Source organism: Eubalaena glacialis, chromosome 7 (assembly GCF_028564815.1).
Source record: "Eubalaena glacialis isolate mEubGla1 chromosome 7, mEubGla1.1.hap2.+ XY, whole genome shotgun sequence".
In the NCBI taxonomy this organism is placed as follows: domain Eukaryota; kingdom Metazoa; phylum Chordata; class Mammalia; order Artiodactyla; family Balaenidae; genus Eubalaena; species Eubalaena glacialis.
The window spans coordinates 33556038-33577258 of NC_083722.1; the positions used below are offsets into that span (position 1 = coordinate 33556038).

Consider the following 21221-nt stretch of genomic DNA (forward strand, 5'->3'; position numbering starts at 1 on the left):
CTGGGACGCTTGAATTCAGCCCTCCATCTGACCCTAAACCTGATACCATCACTACCCAGGGGCATGGGGATAGGGGACATTGGGTGTGTGCCTAACGGCCTGGGTGTGTGTGTGTGTGTGTGAATGCAGGCACACAGTTGCATGGGTGTGCTCCTACCTGCTGGTCCTAGAAAGCTCCCAGGCCAAGCCTAGGGGCCCATCTATGCAGCAATATCTTTCTCTGACCCCTAGTGGGATGCTCTCCGGCCATAGAATTTAAAGCTTGTTCTTTTCTGGAGTCAACATTTAAGTGCACTTAAGCTGGATGCTACTGGGAAAGCTCAGAGCCAGCACTCGCTCTGTCCTGACCCTTCCCCGTTTCCCTCCCTCCTCTGCTATGCGGACCACCCCATCTTTATTTAAATAAAAAGCAAATTAGAACCCTCAGAGGCAGTTTGGGGATGGAGGCACCAGGAAGATGGTGGTTCTTATGCAATTTTGTGAGAAGAGTATCAGGCTCTTGATCTTAGGAGCATTTCCTGAGAACTGGACAGAAGGAGGACCAGGGCCTGGAGAAGGTCAGCTCAGAGAGATGGCCCAGCTCTGTAGAGGAAGGGCAGTCACAGCCTTCCAGCCATCAGGGCTCAGTCCTCTGTATCCACGAGCTGTGACCACTGGCTGGGCAGAGGGAGGAGCCCGGAGTGATGGGGTCAGTGTGCCTAGATACTCCTCAGCCCCAGCAGCTCTTCCTCAAGTGGACACCCCCTTCCAACAGCTCAGGGCACAGAGGAACCACTGGAAGCAGAACCCTGGACACCTGGAGTGGGATCTCCCTCTTTGACCAAGGTGCTCCAGACGGAATGCAACAAAGCTCCCTGAGAACTAGAGGAGACTGGGAGCGCTGCTTCTCTGGCCCTGTCTTATGTGGCATCTGCCAGGTATAACTGGAGGTGCGGGTGGGGGCTATGTGCTCTGGGCAGGGTCTGCCTTCTCAGACCTGGTCTTCCCCCAGGAGCAGTTCTCTTCCTTTCCATCATAGAAACCACTGGGGCCTCCTTTCCAGTTTTACCGCTCTTTTTGCCCATTATCCTGAGAAAGTTCATCTAAAGGGCCCAGAGCTAAGAATGCTCCTTAGAAGACCAGAGAGAGAAAGAGAAAGACTGAGACCAGAGTGACGTTAATACTGTTGTCCCTGTCACTGTTGTGTACATGACACCTGTGATGAGAAGGAAACCACCAAATGTTAACGGGCCCGTCTCTGAGTCATGGGATCACCAGTGATTTTTGATTTTATTTTTTTTAAAGATTTCTTTTTATTTATTTATTTATTTATTTATTTATTTATTTATTTAGGCTGCTCCGGGTCTTAGTTGCAGCACGCGGAATCTTCATTGCGGCATGTGGACTCTTAGTTGCGGCGGCACGCATGTGGGATCTAGTTCCCCCGACAAGGGATTGAACCCAGGCCCCCTGCATTGGGAGCGTGGAGTCTACCCACTGGACCACCAGGGAAGTCTCACCAGTGATTTTTTAAAATAAATTTATTTATTTATTTATTTATTTTTGGCTGTGTTGGGTCTTCGTTTCTGTGCGAGGGCTTTCTCTAGTTGTGGCAAGTGGGGGCCACTCTTCATCGCGGTGCGCGGGCCTCTCACTGTCGCGGCCTCTCTTGTTGTGGCGCACAGGCTCCAGACGCGCAGGCTCAGTAGTTGTGGCTCACGGGCCTAGTTGCTCTGCGGCATATGGGATCTTCCCAGACCAGGGCTTGAACCCGTGTCCCCTGCATTGGCAGGCAGATTCTCAACCACTGCGCCACCAGGGAAGCCCCTCACCAGTGAATTTTTAATCTTTGCTTTAAAAAAAAAAAATCTGTATTTTAAAAAATGGTTCATATTGAACATATGTTGCTCACATAACCAGAGGATAGTTATTTTTGAAAGAAGAATCAAATGGGACTGTTTTACTTCTCTTCTACCTAAAGTGATCAATTTATGGTGCATGCTGGGGGGAGGGGAGGGCTTGGATCTGCCTACTTTGACCAAGTTTTCCAGAACATGTTTTTTTTGGGGGGGGGGGTGGGGCTTGGGGGCGGGAGGGCTCCTCCACTGAACTTGCTTGGGGCCCAGGCTGGAATCTGTGTCCTTGAAGAGTCCTCTCAGGCCCAGGGTTTGAAACGAAGAGGTCAAGGAGGAGATGGAAGCTCATCTTTCCATCTCTCCCTATTTACAGCCTCCTCATTCTTTATGTGTGAGCACAAAAGCCACCTCCTCTGTGAAGCCTTCTGAATCTCTGTAGAATTCATCTTTCCTGCCTCAGCACACTAACATCTTGCTTACGTGTTATATTAATTTTCTATGCCACATAACAAATTACCACAAAGTCAGCAGCTTCAAGATATGTACATTTATTACCTCATAGTTTCTGAGGTCCAGGAGTCCAAGCCTGGCTCAACGGGGTCCTCTGTCCAGGATCTCACAAGGCTGGAATCAAGGTGTTGTCTGGGCTATGTTTTCATCTGAAGGCTTGACTGGGGAAGAATCCACTCCCACCTCATTCAGGTCGTTGGCAGAATTCATTCCCTGTGGCTCTAGGACTGAGGGCCCTGGCTTCCTGCTAGATATTGTCTGGAGGGCACTCTCAGGTCCTAGAGGCTGCCTAAAGTTTCTAGAAGCTGCCCACATTTCCTTGTTACATGGGCTCCTCAACACAGATGCTTATTTTGTCAAGCCAGCGAGGGGAATCTCCCTCTAATCTGCTAAAATGGAATTTTATATAATGGAACCTAATCAAGGGAGTGACACCCATCACCTTTGCCATATTCTGTGGAGTAGAAGCAAGTCACAGAGGGAGGGGATTGTACCAAGGCAGGAACAACAGGAGGTGGAAATCATTGGACGTCACCTGAGGGTCTATGACAGTCACACTTAGAACGATAACATAGACACAACACTCATTTCTTTCTGGAATTATAAGCAGCTGTTTATTGCCAGCCTGCCCTCAGGAATCCAGCAAGTTCCCCGGGTAGAGACTACTGTCTTACTCATTTCTCAAAACCTCCCAGCACCTAGTACCACGGATTCCACATGGTCGTGTGCTGGTTATTCGGTTTGCCCCTCCCCACTCCTTCTCCACCTTTCTGGGTCTGCTCTGAGCCCCAGGAGGCTGACCCCCGTGGACTGGATCACCTGGGCTCCCCAGCCCTCTGGCTTCAGTCTGGATTCATCCATTGAGAAGCACTGGAAGGAGATTGGAGGATGGAAAGAGACAGAAGCTGGGTATCTGTTCCCCTCCCTCCCTGTTGGGTCACAGTTTGGGCCCCAGTTGTCTTCTTTGACCTTCAGCTACAGCTCCTGCCGGAACCCTCTCCAAGCTCCTGTGACAAAACCCCCTCCCTCTACCCCTCAGGCTTAGGGGTAAGAAGGGCCTCCCTCTGTTGCCACCCTCTGGGCATACCACCAGTCCCTTAATTGTGCCCGCTTCTCTGCGAATAGTCCCCTCATTAAACTCTCCCCAGTTACCTTTTTGAGATAACATTTGACTGACAGGGGCTTGAGCTCAATAAAACATTACTGAATGAATGAATGTATGCATGATTAAAGAAAGGATTAAAGAGAGCTAACGTAGGATGGAGCTATTAGGTGTAAGACACCACGCTAAGCTCGATGAATAGGCTCATGACAGCCCTGTGGGGTGGGTGTTGTTATTTCCACAGGAGACAAGGGAAATTAGAGGCAGAAAAATCACATTCTGAGGTTCACGAACATTTTAAGTGGTGGTACCAAAGTTTTTCCACCTCATCATCTTGCTTTTAGCCTAAGTTTTTAAATCTCTGGGGAAAGCCTGAATGGAGCTAGAGGACCCTGTAAGCCCCTCAGTCCCGCACCTTCCCCTGTGGCCCCTCTGCCTGAGCAATCCCATCGACAGGGAGCTCACTCCCGTTGGGTGTGGGGCGCCATCCCGGACTCCAGCCCAGGGTGGGAACGGAATCCCACGGCTTCCCAACGCCAGAGCTCGGTGGCTTTAGCAGTCCTGCTCTCCATCCTTCCCCCAAAGACATGGAGGATTGGGATCCACAGCGAGGCATCCAGGAAGAGGTGAATACACAAGAGGGGCACAGAGGGGCAGAGCGGACAGCTCATGCGGTGGCCCCGTGAGAGAGGTCTGTGGCCTCCCCTGGCTGCTCTGTCCACAGGACTCCTTCCCGGGACAGATGCCATACCAGAGTCAGAGGATCCACTGGGCTGAATGATGCCAAGGAGAGGGAGCAGGTGGGGCAGGGGCACAGAAGTGGAAGCCGTGCCCAGAAGGGATGGGAGGGATGGCAATCCCAGGCCTGACTGACCCCCTCCAAGGCTGCCCGTCTGCCCACTAGCCACCTCCACAGAAACACAACAGAGCCCTGAGCACAGGTTCTTGGCCTCCTGGGACCTGGGCCGGCTTCTCTGAAGGTTTCCGGGAAGCGTCCATGGAGGCTGCTCTACCAAGGTGAACCTCAAGGCGGCGACCTTCTCCAGGAGAGAGGAGGAGGCGTCAGCTGGGGGAGTGAAGATGCTGGCCCCGCCCCCGCCCAGCGAGGCTGTCAGGTCTGGGAGGGCAGAGGTGATTCTTGTTCAGCTTTGTAGCCCAAGGACCCAGCCCGCACTAGGTGTTCACCCAGTGTCTGTTGGATGATTGATAGGAGGTATAACTTTTGGTTGTATGTAGACTGAAAACTTGCATGTTATCTCTGCCTCTTTTCAAAAGCGCCCTGAAATGGCAATACATTTCTAAAAGCTATCAATACAAATCCACAGAGACCAAGAAAAAGAAGACAGTAGATGAGAAGTTCTAATAAAATTTTGGACAAGAGAAGGCAGATGGACAAGCGGTGTCTTACCAGAGTGCGGACTTCCCCATTCTCCAGTGGCTGCCCCAACCCCAGGTCAGACCGGCCTGTGACAGCTGGTAAGTTGAAAGCCGAGTGCTGTCAAAGAGCAGGAGGGGGCTTCCCTGGTGGCGCAGTGGTTGAGAATCTGCCTGCTAATGCAGCGGACACGGGTTCAAGCCCTGGTCTGGGAAGATCCCACATGCCGCGGAGCAACTGGGCCCGTGAGCCACAAACTACTGAGCCTGCGCGTCTGGAGCTTGTGCTACCGCGACAGTGAGAGGCCCGCGCACCGCGATGAAGAGTGGCCCCCGCTCCCCGCAGCTGGAGAAAGCCCTCGCACAGAAACAAAGACCCAACACAGTCAAAAATAGCAAAAATAAAATAAAAAAGAGCAGGAGGATGTGGAGGCTGGCCCACACACAAAGCCTATTTCTGCCGCAGGGCTCCGCAGGCTCCGCGAGGTGGGAGCAGAAGGTGCCCTGGGGGCTGGGGTGCAGGACAGGTGGGGCAGAAATAGGAGGACGGGTGGGAAGCTTGTGTCAGGAGCGACTGGCTTCCCGGATGCCCTCCTCAAGGCGCAGAGGAACTGACATCTCCAGGCGTCTATCCCCTCCTGACCCTGATGGAAGATTATTCTGGAGTTTTGAACTGGAGAGGCCCTAGCCTCTAGGTCCAGCTCAGGAAGAGAGAAGAGCCGCTCTGGAAACCGGGACGTTAAGGGAAAGTCTGCTTATGAAAAGTGAGACACCCCCCGCCGCCCCCCCGCACCACCGCACGCTCCTTCTCACACTGGTTCCTTGCAGGCAGGAGAGACTTGGTACAGATGCCGAATGGCCTGCTTCCAGCCTAGGATCACCAGGCATTCGAGGAAAGCTTCTACCTTGAAGACAGCCTACCTCAACCTGGAAGAACCTGGATTCTTCGCTGTTAGGTGATATTTAGGAGGCCCTCTCGTCCTTTCTCTCCACTTACCATATTCTTTTTAGAGAAGGGTATCCAGGGAAGCCTGGCCAAGCACTGGTTGCTGATCTGGGTCCTCAGCATCCTGTCCCTTCATCCCACACCAGCCCCAGCCTCTTGTGCTCTAGAAGGATGCTCCGCTGAATGCGCCACTCTACCTAGAATGAGGTGTGATTCCTAGAAATGAAACCAGCTGGATTCACCCAGTGGTGAATTTAACCACTGGCTCTCTGGAAAAAAAGAAACCCCAGTTTATAGGTGTTTGCTGGTCTCCGTGGTGTAAATACTTCCACCACGGCTGATTTCAAGCTACCAGCAGGAAGTCACTGGTTGAGGAGTTGGGAGATGTCCACAGTCAGCTGTCACAGGCCGGTCTGAGCTGGTGCCAGCAGGCCATTGGATCCAGGCCTGGGTGGCAGTGACCAGAACTCAGTCAGGCCATGAGTCAAGTGCCCTCTGCCTTCATCCCCCTTCTCCATGAACCATGGCGCATGAGCCTAACTAACCTCAGCGTCAGTTCTGCTGGACCAGAGGTAAGACTTGAGATGGGAAATCCATCCCTCGCCAACAAACTACAAGTCAGAAGAGGCGGTTTTATGTAAAACTAGGGCTAGAGAGGAGGCCCCCTGGAGACCGGGTTCACTCCCTACAGGACTTCCCCATTCTCCAGCGGCTGCTCCAACCCCAGGTCACGGTCAGTTGATGTATCTCTTTCTTGTTGTTGGATGGCTTGCCAAGCCTGGGCCACTGGGAGGGCGTGGCCAGTATGGACTTTGCTTGGGACTCAGGCTCTGGAGGGGAGTTGGGGTTACTCTTGGGGTGAGATGATGAGAATCAAGTCTTTCCAAGTCTTCAGGCACCTCTGGACATAACGTTGCTTACAACACCCCTGTGGCCTCAGTCTACCCACCCATGGCCACCCATTCAGATGCCAGGGAAAGGAAGGACAAACTTTAATTGCTGCTGAGAAGTGAGACCTCCCTTTGCCATTGTTGACAGTGGGCAGGGCACAGCCGTCCTAGCCCAGGCACTTTCTGCTCCTCCAGGAGGGAGCAGCCCTTCCCCTCTGGGACCCGGGATCATGGGGGTGAGGGTGCAGGGTAGGGGGCTTCTGACTGGCACAGGCCTACGAGCACCACGAGACCAGGTTGGCAGGAGGCACGTCGAAGCGCTTGCGGGTGTGGTCGGTGTCCCGGCGGTACAGGTAGCCGCAGGTAGGCTTCTGCAAGGTGTAGAAGGGGTTCAGGGTGTTGGAGTACTGGGAGGTGTAGAAATTGAGCCTGAACTTGTCCGGGTTCTGCCCCCTGGGGTCCACCACCACCGGCACATAGGCTGCCGCCAGAGTCTGCGCATGGTCCTGCTTCCACGACCGGGACAGGGGACAGCGTGGAGCCTTCACCTTTTTGCCTGATGGCATCTTTGGCCCATGGCTGGGTACTGAGGGTTTCTGTGAGTCCTGGGAGGAAGGAAAGAAGGGGAGAGCTGGTGCATCGGACACCGGGACTTTGACCGCGAGGGCCAGAGGCAGGAGGGAGGGGACAGGGGCACTGGTCAGAAGCCCACAGAGCCGCCCTGGAGCTCTGCTGGCCCTGGAGCCACTCCCCCAGGCTACAAATCTCAGGGGAACCCATCTTCTCTCTGCTGAGGCCCCAGGGAACTGGGAGGGAATCCCTAGCTGCAGAGCTACTAGAAGTTGAACCCCTGCCTTCTTACAAAAGAAACCCCCTATACCCAAGTCGTAATGTACATTCTTTTGCATTTAATTTACAAACTATTTGCCCAACTCAAACTTGCCCAGGGCTTTTCTCCAAGGCAGTCTCTGCTCCCATAGTTTCCTACCCAGCAGTATATGTGCCCTCAGCTTTGCACTTCAAAATTCTCCCTATCCTTCCAAGCCAGCAGCCCTCATGACACCTCCTCCAGGGAGCCTCAGATGCTGCAGTCTCTGCCCCCATCTCACCCTCCTCTGTGCCTTCAGGCCCTCCTCTTGGGATGTGGTCCTTTGCTGGGCTGGGACTAGGGTGAGGCAAGGGTGTACATTTTAAGGAGGTACTTACACTCAGACTCGTGCAAGGGCATGGTGAGTGCTTCCTTACAATATTTTGCGCCCTAGGTGCTGTGCTTGCCTCATCTTAACCCCAAATTGTGGTCCTTCCGGGCTCTTGCTAATGTCCCAACAGCCCGTAAACTGCTCCCAGCGATCAGGACCACATCCTATTCACCTGTGTCTCTGGGGCTTAACCCAGTGCTGGCACAGAGCCAAGCTGGAGAGAGGGAGGGGTGCACGAGCCATCAGCAGCCTTCCCAGACTTGTCCAGCCTCAGCCTTGGGACGCAGGATTACAAGCAGAGGGGCAAGCACCGGAAATGAGGTATGACAGTGATAATCAACGCTCATTTTTCACCACCATTTACGAGCACGGCGCCAAACTCTTTAAGTGGATTTTCTCTGTGAATCCTCACATTAACCCTTTAAGGAAGGTATACTATTAGCCCCATTTATAATTGAGAAAACTGAAGTAAGGAGGTTATTCCCATGTTTCGGGTCACGTGGCTGGTAAGGAGCCAGGTTGCGATGGGAACCCAGGCCTGGCCGACCCCAGGGACCACACCCTGTACTCCACAGGGTGTACTGCCATATCCACAGCACTGTGGGGCAGGGCCTGCCGATTCATTTCTGTCCTCATTCTGTCACCTTGCTGAGCCCTTGCCAGGGGTGCTGGGTGGCAGGCGAGCAGTCAAGGCGTCCCCTCCCCAGCCCTCAGGCTCGCTGGTGAGAGAGGGCAGCCCAATGCCTCAGTTTGGCAAGGACACTCTGGGGTTTTGAATGCTGGATTTCGGTTCTGGGTCTGTGGACCCTGCACAGACAGGATGACACACCGCGAGTGTGAGGTTTCTTCTATGAATTATCTCTTAGTGCAGCTGAGGATGTGACATCAGTTGCACCATCTTTTCGTGCAAAACTATTCCTGAGCTCCTCTTGTAAACCAGGCTCTGGGTGTGGAAATAACAAAAAGACACTACACATATGAACACAAATATGAAGCCCTGGGGAGCAGGGTTCCTAGGTCTCGGCACCACTGACACTTTGGGCTGGATAAATCTTTGCTGTGGGGTTGTCCTTCAATGAAGTATGCTTAGCATCAGCTCTGGCCTCTGCCCACTAGATGCCAGTAGCCCCCCATCCCAATTGTGACAGCCAAGAATGTCTCTCGCATTGCCAGTGCCTCCTGAGGGCAGTGAGAATCACTGCTATAGAGTCCATGACGATTTCTTTATCCTCAGTGTTGAGGCTGACGGCCTGGCCCTGCAGAATTTTCCTTTCCTGGGCCACAGAGGTGGCTTGGGTTTTTTCCATGTTAAGCATGATTCTGGGGACTTCCCTGGTGGCGCAGTGGTTAAGAATCCGCCTGCCAATGCAGGGGACATGGGTTCGAGCCCTGATCCAGGAAGATCCCACATGCCGCAGAGCAACTAAGCCCCTGCGCCACAACTACTGAAGCCTGCGTGCCCTAGAGCCCATACTCCGAAGCAAGAGAAGCCATCGCAATGAGAACCCCATGCACCGGAACGAAGAGTAGCTCCCGCTCGCCACAACTAGAGAAAGCCCGCGCGCAGCAACAAGGACCCAACACAGCCCCCACCCAAAACAAAAAGCATGATTCTGAGGTTCTGGTCCTCCTGACACCACGGGAAGGTTCATCCTGTGGCCATAGAGGTGAAGGAACTGCAGAGGCCCCACCTCCTACCAGCCCCTGCTCCCCAGCAGTCTTGGCCACCTGGAACCTGCACCTCAGGCTCGGGAGCTGGTGTGAGGGGTGACAGAGGCATGTGCTTTCAGAAGAGTTGGTCAGGGGGATCTTCCTACAGGGGGAAGGGCAATGCTCTTTGCTAACAGGATTGAGAATCTACCAAGTGCTAACCACTCAGCTCTGCAAAAGCCCCGAAGAGCCATTTTGAGATGTTACTCCCATTTTTCAAACGCAGAAACTGAGGCTCAGAGGAACCTAAGCTTTGCCTAAGTTCACACGGTTAGTGAGTGGCGTGTAAGAACCTTGAAGAAGTCGCATGACTAGTGACCAGTTAGTGCAGGAACCAGGATTTGCATCCTCCCCTCCCTCTCCACCCCAGCCCAGGCCCTGGGTCTCCCGTCAGTTATGCCCCAGCTGCTGCTGCTGCCCCTACACTTGGGACCCTGGTTAGGGGGGCCCAGGACCCCCAGGACATCCAGGGACGAGACCCACACAGAAACCGGGGCAGAGGGACAGCCCCGGGGAAGGGGAGAGGGAGGAGGAAGAGAGAAAGGAGGAGGAGGGGGAGTGGAAGAGGAGGTGGATGGGGGGAGGAGGAGGAGGAGGAGGAGGTGGATGGGGAGGGGGAGGAGGAGGAGGGGGAAGGGGAGGGGGAGGAAGAGGAGGAAGAGGAGGAGGAGGAGGAGGAAGAGGAGGAGGAAGAGGAGGAGGAGGAGGAGGAAGAGGAGGAGGATGAGGAGGAGGCCCAGGCAGTCCCAGCCTTGCCCTGCCCCTTCCGGGGGCCCAGCCAGGCTCCAGGCGACTAAACTCAGAGGGCTGAGAACACCCTATCCGGCCAGCTCTGGAGGGAGGGTGGGGCCCACTGCATATTTTCCAGGTTAACGTCTGGTTTCATTTAACCATCTCCTCCCCTCTCAGGAGATCCTCCCTGTCAAATGCACAGCGTGTGTGTGTGTGTGTGTGTGTGTGTGTGTGTGTGTGTGTGTGTGTGTGTGTGTGACTTTAGAGAAATGGTTCACAACTGGGTGTATTCCCCCCTCCCAGGGGACATTTGGCAATGCCGGGAGACATTTTTGGTGGTCACTACTGGGGGGTGCTACTGATGTCTAGAGGCCAGGACGCTGCTAAACATCCCACACTGCACAGGTCAGCACACAGCCACACATCCCCACCCCCGCCCCCGCAAGGAATGATCAGCTCACAGGGTCAATAGTGCCAAGGTTGAGAAAACTGGTTTAGAGGTTGAAGGAAGATCCCCATCTCCCCTATCTGCTTCCTGCAGCCTTAAGCCTCCCATTCCTCCTGTTCTATGGGGGGATGGGGGTGGGGCAATGAAGCTTAAAGGGCAAGGAGAGGGTCCCACCAGCCCCTTCCCTCCCTTCAGAATCTCACTACCCTGTTTCAATTGGGTTTTGAGTTAGAACCAAAAGAAGGAATCTGACCCCCTCCCTCTATGACTTCCACCAAGGCCTTTTAGATATACAATGTATACGTTTTCCCCTTATACCAGGATGTAGAATGGGGAAGAGAGAGACTCAAGCGTGGCACTTTCTGAGTAGGGCAAGAAGACATTGTGATATGTCTGTCCTCCCAAATACTTCAGGCCCCTTGCCCATCTGCTGGCCTAGCCCATGCCTGACACTCCACCATTAGTACCTCGCTTTTTCACGGAGGGCCTGTGCCCTGTGAAAATGCAAATAGCATTGGGTGAGGCAGCTGGCGAAGGCTCCCAGGGCACCTGGTACTGGAAATGTGCCTGGCCTTTGGAGTTTGAAGGCTGAGCTCAGGACCAGACTCTGCCCTTACAGGTCAGGCATCCTTGGGCAAGTAGCTGAACCTCTTTGAGCTTTACTTGCCTCATCTGCAAAATGGGGCTAATAAGGCTATCTACTGCACCAGCTTGTGGTGGCGGGGGGAGGGTGATGAGTCGCGGGAGCTGTAAAAGCAAATGGTAATTATCATCAGCCTCGTCCAGCTCCTACACCGAGGTGTCAACACACTCCCCTGAACCTTTATGAGCACATATTTGCCTGCGGTGTGGACAAGGGGGACTTTGAAGGGAGTCAATGGGAAGGCCTAGCGGGGGCCTCAGCTCCCTCAGGACGCCGTGTAGCAGGACGGCCTGGAATTTAAATTCCAGCTCCACCACCCACTGGGTACCTGCTCTCAGTGAATTTTTTTTTTTTTTTTTTTTTTTGCCACACCGCACGACGTGCAGGATCTTAGTTCCCCAACCAGGGATCGAATCTGTTCCCCCTGCAGTGGGAGCATGGAGTCTTAACCACTGGACCACCAGGGAATTCCCCCTGGTAATTTATAATACGCTGTGTCTGTTTTCCCATCTATGAAGTGGGAATAACAAGAGAATCTATCTCATAGTGTTACCATGAGTTAATGAGATATTCTTGGCAAGGTACGTAGACCTCTTCAGCACTCAGTAAACGTTTGCCAGCATTATTACTTGTCACAAGTTTGCCTAGGAGGTGGGACCATGCAAACTAACAGTCCAGGAAGCCTCTCGGGGAACTGAAGGGGCAGGAACCAGAGGAGTTGATGGTGGCCCACTTCCTGCCTGCATCCCCTGCCTCCTGGGAGACAATGACAGCTCCACAGTTGGGGAACAAGAGTCAGGCAGTGTCACCGGCACCTAAGCCTTTTGTAAGAGGCCTTCAGCTCCCAGCACAGGTGGGCCTGGCTGGGGCCTTCATGCTCCTTTCTGCCAGTCAAACTTCTTGTGACCTTGGGCTGCCCTAATCCAACACTGTGATGTCATCCTACCTGGGACATCCTTGACCAGGGCCTTCCTTGGTGATGAGATGGAACTTCTGGTGGCCAGGGGCTCCAGAGGTTTTCAGGGACTCTTGGGAGGGTACTGGGATGCCAAGGTAGGGAGAATTGTATGGGGCTGGGGGCATTGTGACACCTCTTTGACAACACAATTCCTTCTATCTTCCTAAGGAGATACAGGGGCAGGGCTGAGGGCTGAAGTTTCAAGGTCTGGATGGGTCTTACAACCTTGATACTGACTCACTCTGCACTTCCTTCTTCCCACAATTCCCAGGACCTTTGAGCTGTGGGTAGTGGGGTGAGTGGAGAGAGGAGGAAAGCATCCTAGTTATTCAGGTGCCTCCAGCAGTCCTAATATTCCTCCAGGCACCCTCATGTTTCTCGTGATTTCATGAGAGATCACTGGCGGGGAATAAATGTAGCCAGCCAACTCTCCATTCTCTTTCTTCCTCTCTTTCTATCTGCCTTCTAAAGTACAGAGATGAAGGATGGGTGGATGAATGGATGGATGGATGGATGGATGATGGATGGACACATGAACCCATGGATGGACAGACAAAGGAGTGGGAAAGTGCATGGGCAGGTGGATGGATGTGGGCAGGTGGATAGATGGTGGATGGGCAGACCCTCCTGATTTGAGCCCTGGTCACCTTCTTAGTCTCATCTCCTGCTATCTTTTCCCTCACTCTATGCAGTAACTACTTTCTTAAACATGCCCTGGGACTTCCCTGGTGGTCCAGTGGGTAAGAGTCTGTGATCCCAATGCAGGGGGCCCAGGTTCGATCCCTGGTGGGGGAACTAGATCCCGCATGCATGCCACAACTAAGAGTTCACATGCCGCAACCAGAAGATCCTGCATGGCAACTAAAGATCCCGCATGCCGCAAGGAAGATCCCACGTGCCACAACTAAGACCTGGTGCAGCCTAAATAAATATATAAGTAAATATTTTTTTAAAATGTCCTGCTCTCTCCCCTCTAAGCCTTTGTATTCAATATTTGCTGTTCCCTTTCCTGGACCACTTCAAACAGGGGGTTAGGAGATGAAGGGATGGATAGGTGAGTAGACAGGTGTCTGGGTGGGGTGGCCATGGTTGAGTGGATGGGCAGATGGTCAGTGAGCGGATCGATGGTGGGTTGTTGTGGTATAGAGGATGGGATTGCAGGCCCAGGAGCCAGACTTTCTGAGCTTGAATCCTGGCTCTACCATTTTATCAGTTGTGTGACATTGGGCAAGTAATTGACCTCTCTGTACTTCTGTTTGCTCATCTGTAAAATGGTTGGGCTAAAGGTCCCTAACTAACAGAGTTGGGCAAAACACTTAGGACAGTACCTGGCACAGAGTGAGCTCTCAATAACTATTAGCTTTTATTATGTTTGGGTGGGTAATTGCTTTGAGGGGTAGGTGGCTGAATGGGCTGTCCTCTCCCCATCTTCAAAACCTGACCCCTCCCCACACACATCTCCTTAGGGTCCCATCTCCCCAACACCAGACTTGGTGAGCACCTTCCAGGAATGTGTCAGAAACGCCACATGTAGGAGTGCCCTGGGCTTCTCCCTGAGTCAGTGGGGGAGGAAAGGCGGAGGACCAGGGTGGTGGAGGCAAAGCAAGCTGGTGACTTCCTGCCCTCAGCCCACTGGCTTGGGCTGGGCCCAGGACTTGTTTCCTTCCTGGAACTGTGTCAGCACTGACTGTTGGGCATGGGGTAGATTTTGGGGCCCACAGGCAGATTGGGGGTTGAGGTGTGGATGACTTGTACGCTCTGCTCAGATTGTGAGATATGAGGTAATGACCATCAGGTGTGAGCCCTGATGGTAATGACCCCTAATTTCTGAGGAGGCTGGGAGAGGCCAGGAGGGGAGGCAGGCAGGGAGGAAGGGGAGGAGGAGCAGCCCTGCCGGAGCCTCTGTTCAGGGATCTCCAAGGCTCTGGGCAGATGATATCTTGCTTGGGAGAGGGTGGGGAAGAGGGAACGGGAGCTTGGAGCAGGGCCTGCTGCATGGTAGGCGCTGAGTTATATTGTTATTATCATTTCTAAGCTCCAGACAACACTGAATCAGTCCTGTCTCCGGGAAGCCCACCCTTTCTGACTTCTCTGCCACATTCCCAGCGTGAGTTCATTTTATTCCTCATCAAAATTCCCGGAAGGTAAGGACGGTGATCTGTACCCCACAGCGCTCAGTGGGTGTTTGGGAAGGATGGGGAGAGCTAGTGAGACTCAGGGCTGACTTGTGGAGCCCAGGAAGATCCAGAGACCACCCCCACCCCTTGCCACACACACACCTCTGTTGAGGTGCAGGCATGTGGCTTTCAGGGTCCTGCTACTGCCTTGCAGGCTACTTAGAGGTAGCCTGCTTATTTAAACATCCTCTCCACTCCTCCTTACCTGCTGTGTGATTTGGACAAATTACTTAACCTCTCTGATCCTTACTTGAGTTTCCCTTGTTGGACTTCAAGTACAGGTGTCTGAATTATTCCTACAGCTCACTTCATGGTGCATTATCACCACTGGTCCATGAAGTCCTCCTCTCTTGTTGTATTAATTTTCCCTCTTTATCTCCAGTCTCCAGCCATGCTCTCAACCCACCCCCACCAGAGGCAACCATTCAAATGTGCTTAATGAGTATCTTCTTGTTCATATGTGTTTGCAAAATATATATTGTTGTTTTGTGTGTAAGTAGTGTTCATTTACATAAGTGGTTTTGTGTGTTTTAGATCTCATTATGTTGTTTACTTTGATCGCTACGTTCTGTTTTTTAAGATCCATCTGCGTTGCTATACGAGCATCTAGTTCCTTGCTTCCAAATGCTGTGTATCCCTTCTCCAGCCAGGTGTCTCCAATTTCCCATCCCCACAAACAGCACTGCAGTGACATCACATCCACGTCCCCTTATGGACCAGGGTGAAGGTTTCTTTGGGGCCTACTCCTAAGACAGAATTGACTGGTCATAGAGTATGAGTAGATGTCATTTGAAATCTTCTTTTCTCCATCCATAAAATGGGTGTATTGCCCCTTCCTTGCAGGGCTGACTTGATGGTAGTGGGTTAGTGCACATAATCCACTCGACCCCCGTGTCTGACACAGAAAAGATGCTCAGTGAATGGCAGATGCAGCTGCTGTTCCTTCCAGGTCTCAGGGAGAGAGAGACACACACACACACAGAGAGAGAGACACAGAGAGAGAGAGAGAGAGACAAGCTGGACCCAGGAGAGGTCGCATGGAAACGCACCCAGGGCTCAAAGTCCCCGTTCTAGTGTTGGTCTCCAGAACACGTGAGAAGTGTTGCAGGGCTGTGCTGATTCCTAGAGGGTAGGGACTGATCTTGAAGCCTAGACCTCCCACACCAGAGCACAGGACTGGTGCAGAGGAGACGGCCATGCCCAGGAAATGCTTCCTGTATCCCAGTGCTCACCTCGCTTTCCTCAGAGACCCCCTGTACAGGAGGGCCAGACAGCCTCATATGCTGTTCTGCCTCTGCTCTGCAAGCCAATGAGCACTTTAACGAGATGAGAAACTACACCTGAGCATTGGAGTCCGCCATCCCATTTTACAGATGGAGAGACTGAGGCTCAGGAAGGTTCCATGGTCTCACGGGAGGTTAGTGGCAGAAGAGCCACTAGACTCCACATCTCCACACACCACCCCCACCCCCATCCAGTGTTCTTTTAAAAAAGAACGTGTATTCCATGCTAAATTATGTTCTTTATTAGTTGTAGAATTTTAAGTTAAAACAAATGATCTACCAACAGAGCACATTACTGAAAAGTAAAAATCCCACATGTAGTCCTGGCATTCCCCCTGAGCCATCTCCACGGTCTTGTTTCCTGCTAACCCCTGGCCATTCACAAATACACTTTATCTACCTGTAGTCACAATCTATATGAAATTTTGTTCTTTGCTTTTGTACTTAACAATCTTTTTTTTTAACATAGACACATGACTTCAGATGGTGGGATGTGTTTTACAATGGGATGTTTTTGTCTGGCCTTCGAGGTAACCTTGTAGGCACCTGCCCCACCCTGTCTCCTGGGCCTCGGTGTAATTTTCCTTCTTGAGTTTCTTTGTAGAATTGGTACTGCTCTTGTGCAGCCTCTCAGGGCCTCTGTTCTGTCTTTGTATTCTCTGTTTAGCACCTCCATGCCCAAAGTCAGGGTAGGGAACCGGGGCAGGAGCACGTAGGTACTAAGTAATCATCATGAGTCAAGACTCTCTGCTTGGTATCTTAACCCTTTATCTCGTTGAATTGCATAAAAACCTACATTAATAGCCCCTGTTTTACAGATGAACAAACTGAGGCTCAGAGAGGGAGGTGGTAACTCAGCCAAGGTCACACCCTTGCTAAACAGCACGGTCAGGATTCAAACCTATTCCCCAGCAAGGGTCTTTCCCACTATGCCATGGTCCCATCCACAGAGCCCACAGTTACAAAGTGAAATGAGTCTCTCCCCAGCACCCCGAACACACCACTCCCTACCCAGGGCTGGGCCTTGGATCCTCACACTCTTAGGCACCAGGTAATGACCCTGACCCCCTTCTCAGGATGTAGGATTCCACACCAGCCAGACTTTCTCTCAGCCTGATGACATCTCCTGGCACCTGCCCAGCCCAGAGGAAGGCCAAGGTTGGGGGGATTGAAGCCCACCCTGCCCTGCAGGCTGAAGGGAACAGTTTCAGGAGCTGGTCTGGCAGAAGGTGTCTCCAGCCTGGAACACGGGCCTGGATGAGGTGAGCTGCAGCTCAGTGGCATGTGGGAGTTGGCATGACAGGAGTTTTGACTTTTGCCCCTGCAGAGCTAGCCGCAGAGACCTGGGTCGGGGAATGAGGTGACTCTCAGGGTCTCTCAGCCTGCCTTCCCCCCACTCAGAGTGCACTCCCCCAGCCAGGAGTGTTTGGCTTTGTTGGAGGAGAGACCACAGCTCTGACAAAGGCCTGGCTGGGTCTCTGGGGAGACTGCACCTGCCAGGCCCTCATCCCACCCCATATTCCAGAACCGGCCAGTAAAGTTGGCTCTTGGAGGTGACTAAGTCATTGCTGAGCCGAGATTTAATTACAGGATTGGGCTTTTGGCTGTTTCGACGGGAGCCTGTTATTTGGCTGTTTCTTTTCCTGGGGGAGCAGGTGTGAGGTGTTGTCATTAGATGGAGTGGGGCTACAATGGTCTGGGGGGCTGAGCTGGACAGAGAATCAGGTCCCAAGCCTGCTCCAGAGAAAGCCTCCAAAGCTGCCAGAAACTGCCCACCCCTCACGCACCAACATGGGAGTGGAATCTGGGTGAAATGGGTGGTGTAAGGGCAGAGAGAGCCCTGCTGTCCAGACTCAGCAGCCTCAAACCCTTCTGGTGTGCATGGGTCACTCTCGTTCCCCCCTTTCCTCCATCCCCAACCAAAACTAACGCCAAAAGCAAGGGGACCAGAAGGAGGAGAAATGAACAAACACTTGAGGAGTGGCCCCTGGGTGCCAGGCCCTGTGCTGGCACTTCACATCCTTTATCTTATTTAATCTACTTAACAACCTTCAGACGGGGGTACTGTTATTACTCCCATGTTACAGACGAGGAAACGGGCCCAGAGTTCTTGTTGTTGTCGTTTTTTCTACTTCCCTATATGCAAGCTGTTTACCAAGCCCTTCCTTTCTTCCTAAGAAATGTCCTACAAACTAACAACTTTACTTTCTGTTTCTACCACCAGCACGCGTGTCCACATCCCCTCCTGCTTGTATCAATACCAACTGATTAACCAATGAACCAATCAATTACGCAGCCTCTCTTAGCCCCTCAGCCTACACTTTCTCCTTCTCCTGGCCCTTCATCCAGCGCTAGATGATCCTTATACACAGCTGTTACCACCAGTCACCCTTGCCTGCTCCGTTGCCTGGTAACCACTGACTCTAGGCCTGAGCTTCTCAAACCTTAACATGCTCTTGAATCACCTGGGGGTCTTGTTAAAATACAGATCCTCTGCTGGGTACCTTAATGCAACAGCTCACTGAATCTCACAATGGCCTTAAATTAATAGCCGGTTTTACAGAAGAACAAGCGGAGACCCAGAGAGGTTGCCCAACGTCTGGAATGGAGCCAGAGATCCTACATTTCTAGTAAGATCCCAGATGATGTAGAGGCTGCTGGTTCGTGGTGGTCCACACTTCTAGACTAAACTCTCCTGCTGAGTTATTTTTTTCTTTAATTTTTAAACAGCAAATATATTTACCATGGTTTGAAAATTAGAAACTGTAAAAAGGTGTTCAGTGAAAATTCTCCCTCCCACTCCATTTGCCCAGTTCCCCCCACTTCCCCCCAGTAACTACTTTTACTAGTTTCTTATGTATCTTTCCATAGTTTCTCTGTGCCAATACAAGCAAATATGATCATACTTATCCTGCCCCAAATGGTAACACACACACACACACACACACACACACGGTTTTGTCAACAGCTTATCAGTTTATCTTGTAGATAACTGGACACAGTCGGCTGACTCATTCATTTTTAGAGTTGCATTATTATTCCATTGTGTGAATATGCCATAATTCATTTAACCAGTCATTGTTAGCTGGACAATCTGGGTTGTTTCTGATTTTACCAGCTGGCCTTTTTAAGCCCATCATACCCTGGCCAACCTTGCTGTGACCTCCCTTCCAACCCCCAATTCCCAGCTCCACCATCCTAAGCCCCTGCAAAGGTCTTTGCTCCTCCTACATGCCCCCCCATGCCCCGATCCTCCAGACCACCCTGATTGCTCCTCCTCTGAACCTCTGTTAATTCCACTGTTAGTCTCCCCCTCATCATTTACCTCCCCACCCTTCATCTCTCCATGTGTCTCTCCCTGTCTCCCCAAATAGACTAAAGCAACTTGAACTCAGGAACCATGTCTTTGATTTCTCTGGATCCTTCACAGCCCAGAGCTGCGCACACAGCGGTTCTCAAGAATATTAGTTGTATGGTGGAAGTTGTACATGAATGGAGCCAATGGATGGTGGCTCTGCTGGGGATGGTTCAGGGTGTAAGAGCCCAGGAGCAACCCAAGGTGGGAGGGGCCTCGTACCTCAGAGGTCTCCAAGAAGGAAGCCCCTATCTCATGCCTGAGTGTCTAGAGCACTTGGGTGGGTTGTGATGATGTCCAGGGTATGATGGGGCATCTGGGGTCCCCTTGTGCCCTTCCTGTGTGGACAGTGGGAGGAGCCATGATGTGGAGATGGGGCGTGGAGTGACAGATCATATGGGTATGTGTGGATGCCCTAGAATGGGCTCCTTCTGGTCTCTATTAACATCTTTGTCATCCTTCACAGGCCAGCTCACATCTCAATTCTTCCAAGAAGCCTTCCTGGACTTCTCCAGCCCATGCTGACCTCCCCTCCTCTGAATTCCTGTTGTGTATGTATTAGTGACAGCAGTCACTGTTCTGTACTTGGTCATCATGGTCTGCCACCTTGAATCATGTAAACCCAGCTTCCTGATTAGACCCCAAGATCCTCCATGGTAGAAATAAGACTTCCATAATTCTCTTCTATCCCCAGTTATCAAAAACCCTGAGCACAGCACCAGGCAACTGGAACAGCCTCCACAAATACTCCTTGAATGAACAAGAATTGGTTCCAGGAGTGCCATGGGAGTGGGTGGGATAGGACAAGGTTGAGCACAGGTGTGTCACCACCCAAGAACATTTGGGAAACACGAGTGTTTTTAAAGATGCTCTGTCCCCCAATCTGTTCCTCAGTCCCTCCCCTCCTGGTGGGAAAACAATGACCTCACAGCCACAAGCCTTGAGGGCCCTTCTCATCCTGTCCCTTGACACTGGAGGGACTTTTCAAAAATGTCACTGTCATGAAAAACAAACAAAAGCAGGGGACTGCCCTAAATTAAGAGATTAAAGGAACATGACGAGCAAATGCAATGTGTGAACCTTGATTGGACTGTGGACTGGAAAAAAATCAAAAACTAAAATGACATCTTGGGGGGATAATTGGGAAATTTTTAATGTGGAGTATATTTCAGATGTTAATAGTCTATCGATCTTAAATCTCTTGAGTGTGATAACTGTATTGAGGTCATTTAGGAGAATGTCTTTATGCTTAGGCAATGGATACTGAAGTAGTGGTGGGTGTGGGGAGATGTGCCATGATATCCACACCTTTCAACTGTCAGTAAAATGAAAAATATGTGTGTGTGTGTGTGTGTGTGTGTGAGTACAGGTGGTCATTTTACTAGTCTTTCAGATTTTTCAAGATGAAAAGTTGAAGGGAAAATATCTGGTACAAAGAGCAGTGCCACCTCAACTGTCTGGGAGAAAGAGGAGGAGAAATGTAGCAGGGGTTCTGATTGGGTAGCTCAGGGGAAACACTCTATCTGTGACTTGATCACCCCGCACCCAGCCTTCCACCCCTGCTGCCCAGAAAGCATCCAAATCTAACCCCTTGGACTGACTCTCCCCTACTCTCTGCATCTTTCACACAGTCTCCCGGGTCCTCATCTGATGGGACCTCCCCTGGTGGACAGCCACCCCCAGCCTAGCTAGTATAGAACTTGAAGCAACTTAAAGGTTCACAGCTCGTCTCCCTGGAGAATGAACTGAACCTCTGTGGGCTTGACCCACCTGGAGTTTTTAGAAATTACATTCACTTAGAGGATGAAAGGGACCCCTTATACACTGTTGGTGGGAATGTAAACTGGTGCAGCCACTATGGAAAACGGTATGGAGGGTCCTCAAAAAAATAAAAATAGAACTACTATATGATCCAGAAATTCCACTCCTGGGTATATATCCGGAGAAAATGAAAAAACTAATTCAAAAGATACATGCACCCCAATGTTCACAGCAGCATTATTTACAATAGCCAAGATATGGAGGCAAGCTAAGTGTCTATCAACAGATGAATGGATAC

The 21221-nt window shown here is 51.7% G+C and overlaps 1 protein-coding gene and 1 long non-coding RNA gene across 2 annotated transcripts; one reads left to right on the plus strand and one right to left on the minus strand.

Annotated features, from left to right (window-relative positions):
* Window positions 1-6932: 6932 nt before the first annotated feature.
* Window positions 6933-8492, minus strand: CIMIP3 (ciliary microtubule inner protein 3). Its single transcript, XM_061197440.1, has 2 exons — window positions 8418-8492; window positions 6933-7262 (listed from the first exon to the last, which is right to left on the minus strand). The coding sequence occupies exons 1-2, from the start codon at window positions 8490-8492 to the stop codon at window positions 6933-6935; spliced, it is 405 nt and encodes a 134-aa protein (XP_061053423.1).
* Window positions 8493-14058: 5566 nt separating this feature from the next.
* On the plus strand, window positions 14059-20214 carry LOC133094476 (uncharacterized). The gene is made up of 4 exons (XR_009701469.1): window positions 14059-14128; window positions 14383-14491; window positions 16884-17069; window positions 19629-20214. It is a non-coding gene; the product is annotated as an uncharacterized LOC133094476 (long non-coding RNA).
* Window positions 20215-21221: the final 1007 nt, after the last annotated feature.

Coding starts and splice junctions, on each gene's coding strand:
- CIMIP3 (XM_061197440.1), bottom strand. CDS start 8,492: ATGAGGACAGAAATGAATCGGCAGGCCCTGCCCCACAGTGCTGTGGAT. Junction 7,263..8,417: donor TACACCCTGTGGAGTACAGG/GTGTGGTCCCTG, acceptor CCTTCCTCCCAG/GACTCACAGAAACCCTCAGT.